At 35.1% G+C, this 24,095-nt stretch overlaps 1 protein-coding gene across 11 annotated transcripts in view; it reads left to right on the plus strand.

Annotated features, from left to right (window-relative positions):
• The window catches only part of IMMP2L (inner mitochondrial membrane peptidase subunit 2), a 929,241-nt gene that overhangs the window by 55,489 nt on the left and 849,657 nt on the right, over nucleotides 1-24,095 (plus strand). For all 11 annotated transcript variants that reach the window (XM_064487436.1, XM_064487435.1, XM_031455215.2 and 8 more), the window contains one exon: nucleotides 5,378-5,481. In XM_064487436.1, coding sequence (XP_064343506.1) covers nucleotides 5,378-5,481 — 104 coding nt within the window. The remainder of the gene's footprint in view (nucleotides 1-5,377; nucleotides 5,482-24,095) is intronic.

A 24,095-nucleotide genomic window follows, 5' to 3' on the forward strand; every position in this document is an offset into this window, starting at 1 on the left:
GGAGCCAGGATTTGAAGTTTTCTCTAGATCAAAGGCTATCCAAAGGGCTTCTCTAAGTTGTTTGATTTTTAACCCTAGTACTCCATGGTAGAAGCCAAGGAATAGACTGAGTGTGAGAATGCAAATCATTGAAGAAAAGAAGGACAGAGCAGCTGTTGAGTTTATTTACTTCTTTGTCAGTAATCGCAATGACTAGCAGTGTTTTTTCTCCTTACTCCTGGAAATCTCCTTGACTGCTAGCAGGGACATCTGACACAGTCACACATTTTGAGATACAGGTAGAAGCTCCTAGATTAAATATTCTCTGAGGTTTCTTATTTCAAAACACTTTATTATTTTCAGATGGTTATAATTTTGATGTAGTCTCTGGGAATCTAGGATTTAAAATATTAACAGCATGACAAGAAAATATAAACTCTCTGGTTACATTGGGTTCCTAAAGTTTATGACTTTTAATTTAGATTTCATGTGTATAACTTATTTGATTTGAAAAGATTGTTTGCTCTGTCTGATACAAACTGCCATTCCCACAAGGAAAAACAAGATGTAAAATTTCTAAGACATAACATGGTTTACTAATTTTTCTAAAATTGCATCATCCAAATGAGGTTTTCTTTATTTCGTATACAAATTTTTCATTTTGAAGTTAGTGAATTCTTTTTCTCATGAAAAGTTGTTTTAGGAAACTCAGGAAATAAAGTGTTATTTTCTTTTTAAAATAATTTTTAATTGAAATACAAACAACTGTGGTTTTTATAGTGCTGTGGAACAATTCCCCAATTAAAGAAGGTTTTTTCTTTGTGAAAAGTGTTATTCATATTCATGTTATTTATATTTATAAATGAACTGTAAAGAGAAAATTTTATACTGTTGTGATTAGCATTATTTCATTATGGATACTTCTAAAGCACTGTTCAACTTTATTCCTGTTGCTTAAATTGCCTACTTGATCCAACACAAAAGATTTCTTACTATACTTACTCATCAAAGAGAGTATATTTTTATTGAAAGAGATATGTACGTTGTTTAGATAATGTACATTGCTTGGGAAACTTTTAAATACGTTTTCAGATACCTTTAATTTTTTACACTTTAAAGTATAGAAATACTGTTTTCTGGCCACTGTTCTGGGGTTGGGCATACAAAAATAAATAAAATAATGGTTCTTGCAATTGAGAAACTTGCAGTTGGGTGAAAGAGTCATATGTATAGGCAGATACCTATAGTAAAGTTTTAAGAACTATCGCTGAAGTTTATCCAAATTGCTAAGGGAGCACACATGGGAGAATGATTAATTTACCCTTTGGAGGAAAGGAAAGGAAAGGTAAAAGAACACTCTGTTGTTTCCTTTATAAAATCAAGCAAGATCTTTCAGGTATTGACTGATGATTCTAGTATTTTACTGCTTGAAATTAGACATGCTTCCTTCTGGGATTTTCTTTTTCTTTTGCATAAATCTTTTGTTTGCAGTGCATTACCTTTTGGTTCTAACAATTAATTTTAGAAAAATTGGTGGGTGATTGATTCTGTAAGAAAGATGAATGCAAATGTCAGGATTTGAATTTATGAAGATTCTTTTGTCCTTAGTCATGGAGCACCAGGATGTGATTACCTAATTTCTACAAGGGAACTTCAGGTGTTTGTTTGTTTGTTTGTTTTAAAGCTTCAGAGAGAGAGGTCACCATCATCTGAGCTGGGCTTTGAAAGATAAAGAAAAATAGAATTTTTCCAATTAGGGAAAAGGCATTCTAGGAAGAGGGAAAGTCTGATGATAGGTGACTCAAAGAGAGAGTTAGAAATTGAGGATGACTCAAGAGTATTCTAGTATGGCGGACAGGGTAAATGGTGACACTGTTAACTAAGGAGGGAATATAGAAGTATAATTTGGGGCTAGAATATGCTCTCTGTTTTGGGCATGTTAATTTGGGGAGTCTTTGAGAATTTCCTTAATTGATTTGTTTTTCTTCTTTCCACTAAAATTTATTAATCACTTATGTGCCCATGTGTCAAGAACACAGGCATAAGAAATAATCTGTTCTCAAAACGCTTATACTCTTGGAAAGAGAGACAATTCAATAATTATAATACGTACTTGAAACTGCTGTCATGGAAACAATCACAGGTTGTGATGGGGAGCTTGGGAGTTTTGATCTGACTGAAGAGGGAATACGGAGGAGAGGGGAGGAGTGACAAGAAAGGATTCCTGTGAGGTTGCCTCATGGGATTCAAGTGTTTTTTGAAAGTATGAGTTAACAGATGGTGGGAAGGTGGAAATAGAGGGAAACATTTCAAGCAGGAATATTTGCTCATATGATGCCTTGGGAGTGTGAGGAAATAACCCGTGTCTAGAGCTCTGCTTGTGGTTGAGTTTAACGAATAAGAACTATTAAGTGGGGATTGGTAGGGTCCTGCAGAGCATGTGTGTCGTGATTTTTATGTTGAAGACAGTCATGGTGGTAGTGTTGGGAAGCTAGTAAAGGATTTTAAGTAAGGGAATGACTTGACTGGATGAGATGCCCAGCAACTAGTTAGAATTATGTGCTAGAATCTCAGAAAACGCAGTCGGGGTTAGAGTGTAAATTTAACCAGGGTCCCAGTAATGGATAAAAAGTGCTTCCTGCTTAGTTCTGGAGGCAGACAGGTAAATAAAAATGATGTGACAGCATGCTAAGTGCTGTAGTAGGAGGTACTATGGATTGAGTATGGGGAGGAGGAAGTGGTTTGGGATTATGCATTTAAGAGTCATAGGTATATGGGTGGTATTTGCAACTGAGAATACTGATGAGATTTTCTAAGGAAATAATTTAAAGACAGAGATGAAAGAATTGAAGGTAGAATTCCAGAAAAAAAGCAACCTTCGTAGAATAATGGTTAGAGAAGAATTATCTAAAGCTATAATTTTAGCACTATGGATTACAACTTAGTAGGTTACAAAACCAGTAATAGTGGGTGGGAAATTAATATGGTTGGTTATAGACATAATTTTAAAAACATAGATTAGGAAAGAATAGAAAAATATCAGGGTATACATAGTAAAGGTAATTACTGTTTTGTGAGATTTTGCTCAGATGTGTGTTTGTGCATGTGTGTATTGAGTACAGTGTAAAGTGCATTTCTTACGAATTGTAATCACCAACTTTTGAAAACCAATAAAAGAGACTCTGAAAGAGCAGTTGGAAGAATTAAATCACTTTTATTCTTCACTACTCTGATGACAAGGAAAAGAAATGGACCCAGTGAAAGTGCAGTGGGAAGATTTTCTCTTTATGGTGCAAGTGGTCTTTCTCTAGGCTACCTTTGCTGTATCAGTTACATAGGAAGGAAAATAGAAAGAAATAAGGGAAAAGGACTTGCAAACGCTGAAATCAAAGACAGAGAGGGAGAGGAAGAGAGAGAGAGAATGTGAATGAGAAATATGGATGAGAGAGAATAAACCCCATTGGAAGGCTAACTCTTAGCCTAACCCAACTATGTGATGGCTAAAACTCATTTCCCTTGCACCATGGCCCAACAAAACCCCATGGATTTATCCTGCCATATCAACTCTGTTCCATATTAGGGATGAAGCCAGGGAGAAACCTGGGAAGATACAAAACTACCTCTAATTAAAATTGTGATTTTGTAATATCAGTAATAGAAGTTTGAGAGTTTAAGTATGGGTCAAGAACTTTAAATGCATGATCTTACCAAGTAAGTTAATATTTGTAAAGCCTTAGAGCAATGTCTTGCACATAGTAAGCACTCGGTAAGTATTAGCTATTATTATTCAATTACTAATTAGGGAATAGTTACTAAATATCACCATTTTACTAGTAAGGAGATTGAAGCATAATAAATAAAGTTAAGTAACTTGCTCAAGATCACATAACTAGAAAGAAATGGAATGGTTTTTGAGTTGAAGGTGAGAGACTGATTAGTACAGGTATATGATGAATTATATGATGATTGGTGCTTGAAATACGGAAAAGATGGACCGTAAGTAAAAGACATTATGAAGGAAAAAGTCCCTTTAGCTGGATGACTGGTTGGATTTGAAGTAAAAAGATAAGTAAGATTTTAAGTTGGTTGACTGGGAAAATGGTAAATAGGATGTAAGAGAATGAGAAAGAAAACTTTTTTTGGTAGGAAATGATGACAAATTCCATTTAATCATGGTGAATTTTATAGTAGTCAAGTGAAGTGATGAGCAGTGACTCCAAAACTAAACTTAGAGATACTCAGGCATTATCACATAAAGTTGCTGGTAGAAGCTGTAGGAGTGTTTGAGATCTCCAAGGATGACAGATATTTCTTGGCCACAAAAAATCTGGAGATTGAAAGTAAGGTCATGATAATAGCCCCCACACAAAATTTCTACAGCCTCGCCCACATTTGCTTTGTCGAAAATCCACAAGTAGTTCCAGAAATCTTTAAAAAAGAGTATGTCACCACTGCTGTTGGCTGGCATCCACTGCTTTGCTGGGTCCTCCTGGGTTGCCGTGGCTATGTCTCCTCTTGCTGCCACCACCTGCAAAGGCGAAGAGCTATACTTATGGTTTGGTACTTTTCCCACCACCACAGAAATTGCTGTTTCCCCTCATGACCTTCTCAGAGGCCTTGGGGAGTCACTGGTGAAAATATTCTCCTAGATTTTCTTACTCTTTTGTCCCTCACTTCCACCTCAGGTATGTTGACTTCATAGTTTCCTGATCAATTTTTTTTTTTTCTGCCTAGATGCTTTCTGACCTTCAGATGAATTCTTACCCAAAATGTTTCTTAGTTCCTGCCCCATCCATCCTCAGCATACCTAGACTTGTCTGAATCCTAGGGTGAAGGCTTCTTATTAAGCTTAAACTGGGACCAGGACCCTTGATGCATGCTCTTCGGAGAAAAGAGAGGTCAAAGTAGGAAATTCCCATGTTTTCCAAGATTGTCCCATCACTGTTTCTTCTGGTCCCTTCACTTCTTCATATGGTTACTTTACTGGCTGATTTGAGATTATTTCTGTTTTTCCCCAGTTGGAACAATGCTGTGTATTACTGTGGAGTTAGAGCTTGTCTGAATATTCTGTTGGGAGGTTTGATTCACTTCGCCTCTTAATTCTTCTTAAAGCTTTCCAGGTCTCTTTATTGGAGTTTAGTAAAGATTTGAATATCTAACACATTTTCCTTTCAAATAAGTATTGGTATTATCTTTTTTTTTCCTGGTTCACCTGTGAAGAATCGCAGTGAACCTTTTTGAAAATTCATCATTTGCAGTTATTTTAGAACAGCAATTTATTGAAAGCTACTATATTAAAAATGTTTTATTGCACTGCGCTATAGCTATGAAGTGCAGGGAACCATGAAGATTGAAAAAATACAAATGATAAATGTGTCTCTTTCTTCTTATTTTTTAGCCATCTTTAAATCCTGGGGGGAGCCAGTCATCTGATGTGGTACTTTTGAACCACTGGAAAGTGAGGAACTTTGAAGTACAACGTGGTGACATTGTGTCATTAGTGTAAGTAAATCAGAAGTTACAATACTTGTATAATAGATTATAAAAATCTGAGTTAACTAGTAATTTAATGTTTATACCATATTGTCAATTATTAAATTAATAGGTCCATTTAAAATGTAATGCATTTAAAAATCAATTTTAAAATGTGACAGTGCTATTAAAAAGGATTTTTTTATACTTAAAATATGTCAGTTGATTGACATACTTGAATTTGGCAAAATGTGGTTAATGAAATGTTGACTAGAAATTATTGTACTGATGATCTAGAGTACATGTATTTGGTATTTGGGTTATTTTGAAATTTTGCATCTTGGAAGCCACTATCATATTACTCTCATGGTTAATGAGCTTGTGTAGCTACAAAATATTTCCAGAAGATGATAATTGTGACATGAAATTCAGTGACAATTGTTTTTTATGAGTAATTTAACTGAAAAGTAGGAAGTTTGGAAGACTAGTAGACTGGAGGCTTGTGTTTGGGGCCAAAAGGTGGCACTGTTTCTCTGTTAAAGTATTATGACTGGTCAGGAACAAAAATTTCATTCTAATCTTAATATAGAAAAGGAACGTCAAAGTGTACATAATTGACAAAATGAAATAATACATAGTCCAAGTAAATGCTTCAGTGGTTTAGATTTGAGATTTGTTTGTTTATTTTAAAAGTAGATTCACACTGAGAAGACTGCAACAGAACTTGCCTAATTTCTACTATTTATAAAAATGTTTTAAAATGATTTCCTGTTATGCTGGTTAGTGCATTGGGGTAGCAATTAATGTAGCAGTACTATCATTTGTTTTAATAGTAAAATCCTACCGTTTGGTGAAGACTTCCAACTTATATTTCTGATTCTTGAGTTGAAATGATTCTTTCTTGTTGGGAGATAATTTATAATCATTTGGTAAAAGCAAAATGTTATCTACTTGCTCATACTTACCTTTGGCTAGTGCTTTGTGGAAATAGGTATTTTCTAAATGTGTCTCTGTCAAGCCTGTTCTACCAAGATTTATTTGAAAACGTATTAACTAAATCTGGTTAGTAACTAATGAAATAAATAAAATTGAGTGGAGTTTTGTTTGGCAGAGCCCCAAGGATGAGGATTAAATGCTTCTCATGTTCTTAAGTGCTTTCTTTAATATTAACCTACTCTCTGGAGTATACTTTTACTTTGTCATTCAGGCTACTGTTTCTGGAACCTCTTTAACAACCTTTCCATGCTGGGTTAGCCTGTTGTGCACTCATTATTCTTTTGCCTTTGGTTTGACAAGGTTACATCCTCACTTAGTCGGTGATGGAGAGGATACTCACCCAAGTGAAAGAGGTCACACTGTAAGCAGACAATTGTGCAGTGTTTTTTTTTCCCCATGAGAAACATGCTGACTATCTGTAACCAAGTGAATTTGAATAGGTAATTGGAAAAAAAAAGGCTCCTTGAAATTCAGGGTTGTACAGGTCCATAAAAGTACCCTAGCATATCACAGACTATGTAAAAAAGAGAACGCTATTCTTTTCTGTAAATATTTAAATGATTGGTATTTATTATATAAATTAATTTCAAAAACATTATATTCAAATTGAGGTTGATAAATTATGGCTACTTCGGCTGATCTGTATTTTTAATGAGTTAATTATGTGCTATATCTCTGTCATGTACAAATAACAGATTTTGTTTCATAATGCTTGTTGCTAGCAGGAGCTATTTACATATAAGAATGCTTAGTGATTGGTATCATATAACAACAAATAATCATTAAGCAGTAATTGTTGCTTTCTGTCGAGGAACAAAAAGTCATACTAAAATCGTCTTTAGCATGATGTAATACAGTGAAAGACACTGTTTAAAGTCCCTTTTTAGTTTTATGAGCAAAAATGCTTTCTAGACACATGTCCTTACATTAGAATATCCTATCTATGTAAGAAATGTGTGACTAATACAGAAATGCATGACTAAATTTTGAATTTATGGCTAAATATAAAATATATGATACAAATTGTTGTGATTAATACACTTCATTGATACATAAGTAATCTTTGGAAAGAAGGTAGTATGACAGTTTATATTTTAAATTATCCTGGGACAGTGTTTTATGTATTCAGAGTATGTGGAAGTGCAGCATTTCTACTATAATATTATCTATGCATTTCTGGAAAACTTTGTTGCAAATTCATACTTAAATTACTGGGCTTATGCATCTTTGTAATCAGAGCACTAATGAAAAGAATAACACTTCCAATAAAAATTATAGCACCATTTAAAAGATATATGAACTTTCTAATAAATAAACACTGCAGTAAATGTTGGGTTTTACTTAAGAAAGATGAAGGTAGCTTGATGGAAGGTGATCTAAGGAAGGGTTGAGGTTGTCTGTGTTTATAAGGGCAAGTGGCATTATCATCAGAGGTTACAAGTAGAGAAGAGATTACAAGCTTTGTAAAAATGTACTGATCCCAGAGATGTACGCTTGGCTCATTGTTTTGTGTTACTTTGTTTTATTTACTTATTTATAACTTTACTTTTTTTTGAATAAAGATCCGGGTTAACCTTGCAACAGGCACTTCTAAGAGAAAGGTTGAATGTTTAATACTGATTCCTTCCTAGCTTGCTGCCATTAGTGTACTTAGCCTTCAGTTGCTCTTATTAATGAAGTAAACCATTAATGATCTGGGAAGAAAATCAGATGTGAACCAATGCAGCTTCTGCTTTATACTGAAATTGTTTCTCTATTTAGCAGTTGCGTATGAACTAATTTGTGTTGCAAGAACACAAGATGTAGCAGAGCAGATTGTCTCTTCTACTGCAAGAAATTTCGCTCAGAGCCTAGTGACCAAGGCCATTTCCTAAAGCAAAGAAGATTTGGGTGGGGGAGGGGTGTATATTGGAATACACTTCTTTGCATCTCTTCCTTATCTTTTCCTGTCACTTTCTGTAAAAGGTTGGTGGTATCAGTGGAGCTATCGGTTAAGCACGTTATTCAGTAATGTTGTGACAAAAGGTATATTTATTTAATAGCATTACTGGTCACACAAAACATTATTTGGTGTCATCAAGTCCTCAATATTACTGAGTGTATCTGCAAACTAATAATGGTGATTAAGGTAGATTGTCCATACTTTGGAATTGACCTTTCATTAGCCTGTGTGATGGCCTTATTACCATAGACTTAACATAAGTAGCACTATTTTCTCCTGATACAGCAATAAACAGTTCCATTGGGACAGAAGTTTCTTCATAATAAAGTTTCAAATAATCACATGTAAAAGTGTTTTAACTTTTGGTTTTGAAATATTATTAGACTTAAAGACAAGTTGTAAAAATAGTATAGAGAGTTCCCATATATCACCTAATTTTTTTCCAGCTTTATTAAGGTAAAATAGACAAAATGGTTAGTTTTTTTTCTCCTTTTTCAGAAAAATTGTAAGATGTTTTAAGTGTACACTGGGATGAATTGATATATGTATGCATTCTGAAAAAAAATTCCCCTCCTCAAATTAATTAACACGACCATGACCTATTTACCTTTTGTGTGTGTGAACATTTAAGTCCTACTACTCTCTTAGCCAATTTCAATTATATAATACAGTGTTATTAACTATCACCACCACATTATGCATTAGCTCCTCAGACCTTATTCATCTTATAACCCCCTAATATTAAAATTGTATACAACCGTAGTACAATTATGGAGATCTGGAAACTGACATTGATACAATACTGTTAACTAATCTACAGACCTTATTTGAATTTCATCTTTTCCCACCAATGTCCTCTTTCTAGACCAGGATCCTACCTAGGATCCTATGTTTCAGTTTTAATTTTCATGTCTCTCTAGACTCTTCTAATCTTTGATAGTTCTTCAGTCATTCTTTGTCTCTTTTGACCTTGACACTTTTGAAGCATTCTGGCCAGTTATTTTGCAGAATAGTCCTTTTTAGTGTTTGAGGGTCAGTCTTTCTCCAAATGGGGAAGCATTGCTGTTGCTGGTAGTTGCTGGGGAAGCTGTGGCAGTGGTAACAGTTGGGGAGGTGGATGAGACAGGGACGAGGAGAAGGAAATTTTCAGGCACAGGTCTTTTTAACTTTTCGGGACCACATATTTGGGTCATGACTAAGAGCTTCCATGGCTTCTAGAAGTCCACACAGTCAACTTTATAGATGCCAGGAAGCAAGGAGGGAGAGCTGTATGAGGGAAAAGGCTATAGTTTACAGTAGGGATAGAAGGGAAGGAACTAAGGCTAGGTCACAGATTATACTGTATTGAGTCAGCATTCAGTTCTTGAGCAGGTTAGGGTGAGGGAATTCTCATTTAACCAGCACCCCTGCATGTCAGGCATTGCGCTAAGTGCTTTGTGTATGTCATTTTAATTCTCATAACTATATCTGGAGATTGGTATTATTTTATTTTTGTGGGAGGTAGACATTTTATTTATTTTTCCATTTATTTTTTATTGAGGTAACATTGATTTATAATATTATATAAGTTTCATAGGTACAACATTATATTTCTACTTCTGTATACACTAAGTCTTGTGGAGATAGTTATTTTTAACATGATGAAACTGAAATTTATCAAGGAAGTGGCAAGTGAGTGGCAGAGCCAGAATCTGAATCTAGGCCCATTTGACTACAAACATCTATTGTCTGATACAGTAGATGTATTGAGCACTTGAAATGTGGCTACTGCCGCTTGTTAAATTGATAATATTTTGGATATATTCAGTCAAATAAAATATACTATTAAAATTAATTTCACCTATTTATTTTTCCTTTTTTAATGTGGATAGTAGAAAATTTGAAATAACCTCTGTGACACATACTACACTTCAATTGGACAAATGCTGTGTATAAACCTTTTTGCATTGTAAACCGCTGCTTTCCTGGAGCGTGTCTCCTGTGAACTAAGATGAGATCTTAAAGTCTGAGGTGGAAAAACACTAGCGTGGTTGGTATGATGCAAAACACTGTGTTGGTGGGAGTGTTGGGGTGACCAGGTCCAAAGATAAAGAGAAAAAGACATGCAAATCTACAAAGAGAAAAAGAAGTAACCACAATAGTTTTTTTTTTTGTGTGTGTGTGTGTGTAGCATGGATTCTCTTGAATTAACTGATTAATTGATTTTTAATTAACTGATTAATTGATTTTTAATTGAAGTATAATTGATTTACAGTATTGTGTTAGTTTCAGGCATACAGCAAAGTGATTCAGTTATATATGTATGTATTTTTTTTCAGGTTATTTTCCACTATAGGTTATTATAAGATACTGAATATAGTTCCTTGTGCTACAGCAAATTCTTGTTGCTTATCTAGTTTATCTATTGCAGTTTGTATCTGTTAGTCTCGTACTCCTAATTTATTCCTCCCCACCTCCCTTTCTCCTTTGGTAACCATAAATTTGTTTTCTATGTCTGTGAGTCTGTTTCTGTGTTGTATATAGGTTGATTTGTATTTTTTTTTAGATTCCACATATAAGTGATATTATATATTTGTCTTTTTCTGTCTGACTTACTTCACTTAGTATGATAATCCCTAAATCCATCCATGTTGCTGCAAATGGCAATATTTTTTTTATGGTTGAGTAGTATTCCTGTGTGTGTGTGTGTGTATCTCACATCTTAAACCAGTCATCTCTTGATGGGCATTTGGGTCATTTCCATGTCTTGGCTTTTGTAAATAGTGCTGCTGTGAATATGGATGTGCATGTATGTTTTCAGATTAGAGTTTACATCTTTTCCAGTTATGTGCCCAGGAATGGGATTGCTGGATCATATAGTAGCTCTATTTTTAATTTTCAGAGGAGGCTCCATACTGTTTTCCATAGTGGCTGCACCAATTTACCATTCCTACCAACAATGTAGGAGGGTTTTCTTTTCTCCATACCCTCTCCAGCATTTATTATTAGTAGACTTTTTGATGATGGCCATTCTGATTGGTGTGAGGTGATACCTCAGTGTGGTTTTGATTTGCATTTCTCTAATAATTAGTGATGTTGAACATCTTTTCATGTGCCTCATGACAGTTTTTAATATTTATTATTTTTCATCACTGGGCTAAGAGTTTTATATTTATTTTTATTTAATCCTTCTTTAAAAAAACCCCCAATAAAATAGGTACTGTTGTTATCCCTATTTTATAGATGAGAACACTGAGGTACAGTGATGTTAAGTAACTTGCTTAGGAGCCTGCAGCTGCCTGATAAATGGAAGAGTGCAGGTTTGAACCTTCCTGTCCAATCCTATGTTCTTAACCGTCAAACTATAAGCCTTTATATAGTGTGGTGATGATTTGGTTGAGGAGACTTACTCATTCTTAGCAAAGAAGTCATGCAGGCCCTAGTATCTCTATATCTATCAGATTATTCCCATTTCTGTAATGAAATTTCTGATACAGTGATTCCTAAAATGTAATCTCTTCATTAATAGCAATAATACTTTATTATGAACATACAGTATGCATACAGTTTTGACAGCTGGTTTGCAACATGCTAAACTAATTGCTACTTTCTGACAGATGGCCACTGTGATGGCTACATCTTTAGTAGTAAATGTGAGACAACAGTTATGAAGATTTGAGCCAGGGAAGTAGATGAAATAGAATAGTCTTTGAAAAAAAAGAAAAAGATGCTGGTGCCTTTGTGTCTTGAGTGCTTGTAAATCTTTAAAGGTCCCTTGACTTACCAAGGGAAATTAATTGTAGTCTGCTAAAAAACAAAATTTATGTTTTGAAACAAACGCCCAGAGCAATGATAATACTGAATAATGATCTCTAATTGTATAAAAAACCAGTTAATCTGTTGAGCCGGTAGAATATAATTGTGAATACTTACCTAGTCTATCTATACTTACTCATATTTTTTGGGGGGGTTTAAAGCCCAATTTTTTTTGAGTTTGTAGTTAATATTGTACATTTCAAGGACACAAATTTAGAAAGACCATGACTTCCAAAGAAAGAGGTGCCTAGGTTTTTGTTTTTTGTTTTTAATTAATTGATAGTAAAAATGCTAGAGAGTGAAAATCCTGGGCTGCAGTTTGTTTTGATGAGAGATTTACTTTTTGAGCCTTTCAATTACCCATAATAATTTGCATTTGTGACTAGGTATATGTACAAATGATACTTAAAAAAATGAAACATTGTGAGTATTATTGCTCTTATTTGATATGGGTTAAACTGATTTTATAAATACTATTCATAGGCGTACAGAATGTTGGTGCCCTTAAGGTAGTCCTTAAGAGCAATTTCTTTTCTTGAGTAAGATAAACTGCCTTCACAATTTTTATACCTTTAATTATGCAATAAAACATTTTCTTAGTTCAGAGACAAATTATAGCTTAGAAATGTTTCAGTGATCATAAATTTCAATTGTGAATTATTGAGATTTTATGGTAATGTAACTATAGGTGATATCCATAGCTTCTGCTTGACCCATTTCATAAATCTGTTATCCTTTGAGAGATGACTAGAAACTGTCAAAGAACAAAGTTATACAGGGAGCATTCTGTGAAACAGTGGGTACTTATGTTTGTAACTTTTAATTTTTATTGTGAAAAAATCCAGTCCCTGAGAACCCTGTTACTTTATTTAAAAAAAAAATAAGTGTAAGACACCACTTACAAAGATGGCACTCCCAAATACACATTGTTCGTTATATGTAAGGATTGAACTCTTAAGGAGAAGCATTTTGAATATAAGTTTAAATAAAAATTCTAACAGAGAAATACTTGAACATTTTAAGAAGTTAACAGTTTAGCTTTCAAGCATAAAATATAACAGAAAATTAAATTATCCCATAGGTATGTCAATCTGTCTTTAATAATTTTGGCACCAATAAAATATGGATGTGTATGTACAGAGAGACCACTGTAATCAGTTAATACCTTGAGTAAGATAAGATTTCCACTTTCAGGTATATGAGACTAGTTTATTTCAAACTAAGGCTTATACTGAAAAAATGAGAAAGCAGTATTAAAAAGAATATCCAAAGGCATTGTAGTACTACCAAGGGGCAAAGATCCCAGAGTGAAGAGAAACACAGTGGGTTGAGCCCTGTATCCAGTGTCTCTTTTGACTTTTGGTTATTTGTCCTTTTGTAAACAGCACAGGCCATGAGGCTGAGAAGCAGTGGCAGCTAAGATGGGAGATACTGAGCGTAATTTTTGGCAGTTTCACAGTGCTTAGAAATCACAAACTAGAATTCAGGGAGGAAGGTGCAGGACCCTGGTAAAACACTCTAAACTTTTAATTGGGATCCCTGAAGGGCTACGTCCTAGCAGTTAGGGAGAACTAGAAGTAGACTATAGGTTACAAAAATTGAAATGCAGCCTCTGATAAACTCAGTCCTTATTTTAAGTTGATCTGCTTTTTCCTTAACTCTCTGTCATTGCCAGAAGCAAGAGGCATCATGCAGTCTCTGTAAGTTTTACACATAGCACCTGGCATTCTAAAAAGTATTACCATGCATATTTCAAGGCAGGACCAAGATTAAAAAAAGTATAAAACAACAAACAGTAGAAACAATCTCACAGAGTTCTGGCTTTTGGAATTATCAGACATGAGCTATAAAATAATTATAATCAATATATTAAAATTGATGAAAAGATGGATTTCATTAGAGAATCAGAATCTAGAAAGAGAATTGGAAAGGATTCTAGAAGTGAAAACTAGTATAATTGAAGTGAGGAACTCAATAGATGAGTTTAACAGCAAATTAGACACAGCTGTGGAGAGAATGTGAGCTGAGTGATAGGCCAGTTAGAATATCTAGGCGTGAGTGTGGGGAAGCAATACCTGAATAGATAAAGGCTGAGAATTGTCAGAAACCCATGAAAGATATCAACTTACAGAATTGAGAAATACTACAACTCCTATCAGGATAAATACAATGGAAAAACCACAATTAAGGCTCATGGTAGGTAGTCAAACCACTGAAAACCAAAGAAAAAGAGATTTTAAAAGGAAACAAAGATATTTTACTTTCAGAGAAGTAAAAATGTAGCTGACTTTTCAACTGATGGGATACAGGAGATAACTGAATGACATCTTTAAGGTGCTAAAGGAAAAAAAAAATCCCAACTTAGAATACTGTACCTGTTGAAACTATTATGGAAAATGAAAGAGAAATATATTTGTTTTCAGACAAACAAACCCTCAGTACATGCTCCATTGCCTATTAGAATTTACTTAAAAAACAAATTCAGAGTATTAAGAATTTCAAGATGACAACTGCAGAGTATTAATTAAGCCCCGTGTGGGGCTCTTCTGAGCCTAGATGCATGGGCGATTGCACTGGTTACATCCCTATTAAGCTGGCCTGGTGATTGGTACGGGGTGGGTACTGGATCTAAGCAGGGCCAACCTGAGACATTCCTGGAAATGGATGTATAAATGTTAGAGGTCAAAATGTATATTTTTGTTGGAGTTGTTAAGTTTGAACAATATGATTTGTTTAAAAAAGTCACATTTCTTTAAAGTTACATAAAATAGGTGCTAAGTGTAGTAGGCAGAATTTTGGTCCTCAAGAAGATTCCATGCCCTAATCCCTAGAATGGTGAATATGATGCCATATTGTGCCCATGAATACATTACTTTATGTTGCCAAAGCAGCTTTGTGGATGTGATTAAGGTGAACCTTCAATTGACTGTAAAGTGAGGAGGCTAGCCTGGGTTATCCAGGTGAGCCCAATGTAATCCCGGGACTCCTTAAAAGCGGAGGCTAGCCTGGGTTACCCAGGTGAGCCCAGTGTAATCCCGGGACTCCTTAAAAGCGGAGGCTAGCCTGGGTTACCCAGGTGAGCCCAATGCAATCCTGGGAATCCTTAAAAGCGGAGGCTAGCCTGGGTTACCCAGGTGAGCCCAATGTAATCTTGGGAATCCTTAAAAGCGGAGGCAGAGGCGGAAGTGAGGAGGGTACCCGGAATGAGTCAGAGAAAGCCTAGGCAGGAGCAGTGTTCCACGCAGTGTTGCTGGCTTTAAAGATTGAGGGGCCGTGAAAGCAGAGGAAAGCCGGCTACCTCTGGAATGTAAGAATGACTTCTTGCTAAAGACCAGCAAAGAAAAGAGGCCCTCAGTCCTACAACCACACAGAACTGAATTTTGCCAACAATCTTACGAGCCTGAAAATGGACTCTCCGCCAGTCTCCAGATAAAAGCCCAGACCAGTTGACAGCTTGACTTGGCCTTGAGACCCTAAGCAGAGTATCCAGCCGACCTGCCAGACTCTGTCCTAGAGAAAGGTAAGATAATAAATGGGTGTTATTTTAAACCCCTGTTTGCTTGTTTATTTTTTTAATTGAATTATAGTTGATTTACAATGCTTTAGTTTCTGCTGTACAGCATAGTGAGTCAGTTACACATATATATTGTTTTTCAGTGTTTGCTTTACAAATTATTGAATATTGTTCCCTGTGCTATACAGTAGAACCTTGTTCTTTGTTGTATCGGCTAATCCCAAACTCCCAATTTATCCCTCCCCCAACTTCCCCTTTGGTAACCATAAGTTTGTTTTCTATGTCTGTCCCTTTTGGTTTTGTAAATAATTTCATTTGTGTCATTTTTTGAGATTCCACATACCCTATGTTTGTTTTAATTTGTTAGAGTGGCAATAGAAAATTGTGTTAAGCAGTGAAAAGGTAAAACTGGTTCTAATGCTATCCTTAGAATGTATAAAGCAGAGATCTTTTACGAAAGATTCTTATTAAGCATTTGAAAACACTTTATTGAAATACTTGCCTAACTAATTAAAACATATTATTTTCTTTTACGTAAAACAAACCTGTAAGCCTCTACCTGCCAGTTCCTTGGCGCAAGTGTAACAGGCCTAGGCGGCCGGAAATCTTGCTGCTTTCAGGTGTTATCACTTAGTGGTTAAGTGACCGTGGAGAGGTCTTAACTACTCTTAGGGTCAGATTGAGCACCTGCAAAGTAAGAAGTATAGACTGATAGATTGCTTAGGTCTCTTCCATTTAAAAAGTTGCATGGGAATAGTCTTAGGAATCAAGATTAAGTTGTAGGGAGCCAGAGATAAAAATGAGTTCCTCAGAATATTGGAAAACTATGTCGCATACTTTTGAAGCGAGAGTCAAAACTGATTTGACATTTTTTAAAGAAACCGTGTTGATTCATTAAACGAATTTTAGAATGGAGAAGGAGACTTGAACACTGGGGGCTTTTTGGTCAAAGGGATCAGATGACTATATGCTTATTAAGATTATGTCTTCAGTTGAAATTACTGAAAATTGAAAAAAATGAAAAGTGGGCAGACAGGTGTTTTACAAGAGTTAAGCGCAAAATTCTCTTCTGTTTGTTTAAAATTACTCAAAATAAGAAGCTGTAGAAATCTTCCATTTCTGTTGGCAGTCTTAAGTGAGTAGGCCGTGGGACCCAGGTCAAAGTTCACAGTAACGTGGATGTGTGTGAGGTAAGAAGTAAATGTACGCATGCGCTAGTAGCATGAGTGAGCATTATGAACAATATGCATGCATAGGCATTATGAAAGGACAAGTGCGTACACCTGGGCGCCACCCGCTTGTACTGCAATAAAGTGCTGTTTTGCTCTATGTCAGCTCCTCGCGCCTTCTTCCATTTGGGCAGCTCACCTCCTTGGATCCCTCTCCAGCCTCCCGTGGCTGACAATTTCTTTACCGTTTGTAATTCTGAGTTGAGTTTTTTGGCTTTAATGGTTCATCTCTTTCTGATTATCGACATCTTTTTTGTCGACATGAGATGATTTCCCACCAGTCAATCTGTGCACTTGTTCTTAGAAAAAATGACCCTAGATCCCATAATCTGTTTCATAGTTTAGGTCCCTGAAATGTGGAAGAATCTCAAAACTAAACTTAAACATCACCTTACCTGATCTAAGATTAGTAGCTACCTTCCCACTTCCCTTTTCCTTTTACAAAAAAAAAAAGCAGGTACTGTTTTTGGTGAGAAGAGATCGCAGTTGCTGGGAAATGTGTCTGGCTGATAAGAAAGGGAAAGGGCTTAAAGCAACAGCTGAACTGAACTTCATCAGTGTTTTGGAGCTCAGGAAAACATTTCTTTCCAAGAAGGGAACAGGAATACTTTTTTTTTTTTTTTTTTTGGTAATTGTTTATTTCCATTAATGAGAAGCCTCAATGACCCATATTATGAAAGGTTGCTCTTCACGTAATCTAGTGACAGGTTTCCTCACATTCAGAGGTCACATTAATATTTACTGAATTCTCAAGAAATACGGGTTTCACTTTATTAAAAACTGTATTGGTCCTTGAAATTGCTGACAGAGAGGCTGATTCAGTTGGATTTGGCTATGGATGTGATAATTGTAATATGGCTCTCTGTGCTTTTGGAGGTCAGAAGTTCCATTGCAGAGATCTGGGTATTTGAATTGTGGGAAAGTTACCATAGAGTGCTGTAACAATACAGTAGGAAATACTTATGTGTGAGTAGTATGTCTCACATAAATTGTTCCATGGAATTAAATAAGAATCTTTAACATATTCCAGGTTTATTAAAAATTCATTATTCAACGAGAGGAACTTTACAGAACAAAAAGAACTTGAAGAAATAATAGGAAAGCTTTGGTAACAGTGACAGTGTGTTAATTGAGTTGAAAGAAGGTAAAGAATGTATTAATAGAATGGATCCAGATTTGGCAAAAAAGATTTGTAATAAATCAAGGAAGAAAATCAGTTAATAAAGGAAATCAGTTATTAGTGAAAGAGAGGGATGAGTTTAATGATTCTAAATGAAAGGTTAAACGGCTTTTGTGAAGTTCAGTTTAACAAAAAAGGAAGAAAAGCAGTATGGATAATGAGACAGTAATAAGATCTTACTGAAAAAAAAATCAGAAAACTGCCATAGGTGTTAGGGGAATATTGGCTAATGAACTTAACCTCCTGCAATTATCTTCGAATATTCACTTTTGCTCTCAAAACGGAGGGAGTGATGTTCTTAGCACTAAGGAGGTATGATTCTTAGCACAGTTACTACCTTGTGGATTTTTAAAATGGTAACAAATAATGAAATAGAGAAAGAATTTCTCATGAGCAGCATATCTAACATCTGTAATTTGTTAAAATACTGTAATTTCAGCTTTATATATATTATTGGTCAGTTATTTACACTTGCATTCTACTTTACTCATCTGTTTCCTAATAGAAACAACTTTAGGGACTGTCAACCTACTTGAACCATTCATAGAAATTCAGTACAGGATATTATGATTATTGGAAGTCTATCTCAATTAAGGTCTTATTAAAAACACGTAAGTAAAAATCCCAAATATTGTCTAAAGATTTTTCTTATTAATCCAATAACATATATAACATATATATGTATAATTAGGTATATATAATTAAAAATCTTATGAAGTTGATAATTCTTGGCCATTTTTAAAGCTTACTTCTAATGCCTGTGAATTGTGAGATGATCTTGGTAGTCATTTCTGGAATCAATATAAGGACTAATTTTGTATGACCTCTGTACTAATGATCAGATAGAGGGAATAATAACCAAGATAATTAAGTTCATAGATGATTCCAAATTTAAAGATGGTATGCATTTAGAATTGGGCTAATCTCAACTCCTGTGATGCTATGTTGGGTACAAGGTCATTTGATATATACAGAAATAGTCTTTATAATTACAGTCTTTCTTAGTCACTGGCATTCTTATGATTAGCTTAGCTTTTATTTTATTAGATGTTACATCAAATGTAGGTCTGCATTGTATATTAATGTTGAAAACAAATGAAAAAGTCTGCTTTTCAAAATGTTAGCAGCTTCCCAACAGGTTAATAGCTCAAATAGGCAGTGACCCAAGGGGCAGTTAATGATTATCTAATCAAAAAAGATTTGGACCAGATACCAAGAGACCTGGGTTCTAAGTTCACTCTGATACTGGGGGACTGTGCATCAATTAATTTGTCAATTAACTTCTGTGGATAGGTTTTACTTTTTAATAAAATGAAGGGATAGCACCTGATAATTTCTAAGGTATCTTTTAACTTGACAGTTCTTTTCTCTGTGATTATTTTATTTTCCTCATGAGTAGGTTAAGTTTATTTTATGATGGGAGGCATATCACAGCTCCTACTGGATACTTAGATAATATTTTATTCTATTTTAAATATTGGCAATTTATTCATTTGGGAAATACTTTCCAAGTGCTTACTCTGGGCACAGAAGTAGTCTCTGTGATAGAGCAGTCAAGAAAATAGACAAGAAAGGCACTTCCCCTCAAGGAACCTACTATTCTACTGGATGGATGTGTCTTGAATGAGACAAAATTGAATATAGACATTTTTGAAACTTGTCAAAAATTAGCTGGTGGGCCTGTTAGAATGGCAGCTTGATATTCAGTAAATCAGCAATTGTTTCTGCATGGTATGGTGGTTTGTACTGGATCCAAAGAGTCAGTATACCCACATCTTCCCATCCCTGCTTTCAGCAACTTCTTGTTGGTAGCTTGAAATTGGCCACAGTGGGCATATTTATATCATGAAACTTGGCAAACACTACACACTACACATCAGGGCTTAAAATTTTAAAAAAATTACCTGGTTTAACAGCATACCATTGGTGGCAACTGTTGTCAGGTGGCACAACAGAAATAGCAGACATAGTTTCTAGGCATGTGTATCCCATGATTAAAGTAGAGCAGGCAGAGACACATGGTGTATGATGAGTTTATAGAGCCTCATGCCCAACTATTGATGTAATTCTGAAAGTAATGAGTGTCATTAGAGAGAGGGGCTGAAAGAAAACTAGGTGTGAATTTGGAATCTGATTTTAAATTTGGGGTGGTCCATACTTGACCAGAGAAGAAGCAAGAGGGTTTTAGAGCTGGCGTGTGTAACAGTTTTGAGGCAAGAGTAAAGAGTTGGATGGGAGAAGTGGTAAGCAGGTTTGTTGATCTTGAACAAGGTGTCAAAGCTTCGCCTCATAGGAGCATAACAGAGTCTAAACCATGTGTTAACTTGTACCAGTGAAGTCCTAAACACAGCCAGATTTTAACTAGCAGTGAAAAATTGAAGACCGTGCTTGAATTTTGTGGCCTTAGCTCTCAGTGGTGCTTTGAGAATTGAGATTAAAAAAAATCCTTTATGCCAAATTAGAGGCTTTATACCAAACTGAAGACCTATAAAATGTTGCTTATAGTAAATAGTTCATTGAATATTGATATTGAGTCTACCACACACATTAATGTAATTTCCTCACTGTGAGCTGCAAGTTACTTCAGAGTAGGATGACATAAACACCAATGCTGTGATTTGTTTGAAATTTATTTTTAAAAATTGTGCCTTTTTTTCCATGGGAATTATAAACAGATTTACAGTATCTTGGAATATTGAAGAAATTATAGCCAAAGGTTGTGGTTGGTTGTTGTTACTGATCATGAAACTGTGGCTGACCTGTAACATAGTGGTTGAATGAGCTTTGAAGGTTTCACTGGGCAAATTAGGACTTTAAATTCTGCCAGAATTTGAAATATGTTATATCATCATATACTGCAGCTGTGCTTTGAACTCACTAATGTTTAGCTTTTCATGAGTATTGGGCTGAAAATCCCTGATGGTTTAGTGAGTCACCTCTCTTGAATGGTTGGTAGTTAACACAAGAGTTAAATAAATTCTTTGAACTTTTTCAAATGTTTTCTGAAAACTATTTTTTTTAAGAAACATAAACTTGAATGGATGATACTATCTTTAAAATTAGTATGGGGTTGTGAGGAAATAAATTCAGAGTATATATATTGCCCAAAATAAAACAAAAGCAAAATGTATCATGGGTACCTTGAAAGATTAGTTTTAATAATGCTTGAGTGGTGAACATAGGGCACTCCATGTTTGTTGAGGTTGAGATTTCAATATGTTTGGAAGACACTTTTTTTACTATATGCAAATCATTTTATTGGATATGGCTTATAATGAGATGTTTATAATAAGCTACTGTCATCTTTTTTAATTCAAGCTTTCAAATTTTCATTGACATTTCAAGAAGTAAAATAATAGAGGTAATACCCACGGGTTAGTTCTAGTTTGGGTTTTGCTTTTAACTAGCCAGATGACCAGAGTAAGCCACCTAATCAGTTAGGACCTTAGTTTCTTAAATACTGTCATGAAGTTGTTCTGGGTGACCTGTTGATATACTTTACCCTAATGTGATACATAGGGGCTGGCTTCAACAGAACCTTTCTGAGTCCTGCTCTTACTCCGATTCCAGTATTTATTCTCTAGATCAGGGCTGTTTACTAGAAATACAATGTGAGCTATATATGTAATCTGAAATCATCTACTTGGTACATTAACAAAGTGAAAGGAACTGGTGAAGCTAATATTAAGAATATATTTTATTTAACTGAGTGCAGTTTATTACAAATATTATTTTCACCTGTAATTAACATTAAACTATTAAACTATTAAACTAAAGCAAGGTATTGTACATTTCTTGAAATACTACATCTTGAAAATCTGGTGTGAGTTTTACAGAGCATGTCTCAACTTGGACTGGTTACATTTAAAGTATTCAGTAGCCTCATTGAGGCTCATGGCTCCTGTATTGGACTGTGCAGCTGAGGTCCTTGGATCCTCATATCACTACCCATCAATTAAATTCAGGGATTTTAGTCACCTTTAATTCCTTTGTTTTCTCCCATTTTCTATGCAGTAGTGACATACTTGGACTTTGTAGAATTTGTCAGGATTTAGAGCTGAACTGGCACATTTTCTTTTCAAATACTCAGAGTATTTAATTCCTCAATTAGTTTATTCCCTTAGTTCACTGAAATCAGAATTCTGTGTTCAATACTTCATAGAAATTCCTTGAAAAAGTTCCCGAACCTTCTCAGTGCTAAATACAGTGGCCACAATTTGAACACTTGCTGATTTCGGAGCAAACTCAGGCACAGTAAATACTTCCTCCTTGAGACTTCCTTGTACCTTGTTATATACTCTCCTCCTCTTTCTTGGTTCATCCTGAGTTCTGTATTTTGCTAGTTCTTTTCTTGGATCTCTTTTCCCTTTGCCCACTGCCCTTGGCTTCTTGCCTACCTGACTGCTTTCTTAAGAATCAAGCCTATATTTTTAGCTATCTGTTGGATATATATGTGTGATGACATGCCGTGATTGTTCGACCCAACCTAGCCTGCTCTCCATACCAAACTTACTTTCTTCCAATTTTATTTTGGCTCTTGACATTGTCATGTTTAGTCACAAGTCAAAGTTAGAGACATGAGCATTGTTTTCAACTTCTTCCATTTTTACACCCTCTACATACAATGAGATACAGTCTTTTGGGGTCTACCTGTGAAATATATATTGAATGTTTTTCTTTTCTCTTTTTGCAGTGTTTTGCTTCATGTCTCCCTCTCACAGTCAGATCCCACATGGTCTCTTACTTTAACTGTTTCCTCTGATACATTTTCCATGTTGCTACCAGAGTTCTTTTCAGCACAGTTGAATAATACCATTTTCCTGTTTAAAATGTCTATTGATTCCATTTCTTGTTTGATTATGTGGCATATAAATTCTAGACTATTGTTCTATCTTTAACTCTAAACATTGTCTTGAATATTTTCCTCTCCTCTGAAAACCTTTTAAGATCTAAAATTATTTTAAAGATAAAATGTTAGGCTTCTTGATGGTTAGTGGAAGAAACAAGGCATAGAGTGTGGATAGTGTGGCCTGATAGTACTTGTATCCTCATCATAAGTGGGAAGATACATGGTATGATTAAATGATACTCATAGCTGTGTTATTAAGGAGATTTATTTGTTTGCCTGTAAAAGAAGCCCTGTATAGATGTTTTAGTTTCTGAACAGCAAGAATTAATAGCATCCTAGTAACAATGAATAATGTGTGCTTTATTTACAGATACACTTTCTGTACCTGGAAACTAATACAGAGAAATATCTTAGTTAAGCTGTGCGGCTTGGCTAACTTTTATAGGAAAATAATAGATCCTCGGAGGTAATACTTAATATACGGAGAAAGTAACTCTGGTAGTTAGTAGATCTAGTTGGGGTGAGAAAGAATGACTTTAATTGTTACCTGTTTCTTAATATTTTTTACAGTTGGTTGTCTGCTGGCCCCTTTATTCTCCTAGCATATTTCAGTTGGATGAGGTGTTAGTTCTTTGTAATGTAACATATGGTTTCACCCAGCCCAGTCTTAATTATTATTAGCCTCATGTGGCTTAGCTGGCAACGGGCTTCCTTTAGGCAGCATAGTCATCCATGCTGGAAGGAAGATGATAAATACTAATCGGAGGGTATTATTTCTGGGAGACCTTTAAGAAGTACTGAATATGCTGAGGAAGTCATTCTTCCTCTTTCATGGGTATTTGTTTAAAACCAATTGCTTGATGTGAAAGAAAACTAGCGGTCATAGACAGCAATGAATACATTGTCAACAGGAATATTTTTGCATATAGTAAAAATATTTTGCCCTTTTCTCAAAAGGAAAACAAGGTAATAGCCATTCATTGTATTTAAAATGGTAAGTAACCTCATCTCTATAATTCCAAGCAAGTCCAGACAGGAACTCAGGATTCAGCTTACTCTTTCAGTGTAAACATCAGTCATCAGTGAAAACTTCTCCAAAATCACTTATATTGTGCTAAAGTGAGTATGAGCAGTGTGAC

The sequence above is a fragment of the Camelus dromedarius genome, chromosome 7 (genome assembly GCF_036321535.1).
Source record: "Camelus dromedarius isolate mCamDro1 chromosome 7, mCamDro1.pat, whole genome shotgun sequence".
Classification (NCBI taxonomy): Eukaryota; Metazoa; Chordata; class Mammalia; order Artiodactyla; family Camelidae; genus Camelus; species Camelus dromedarius.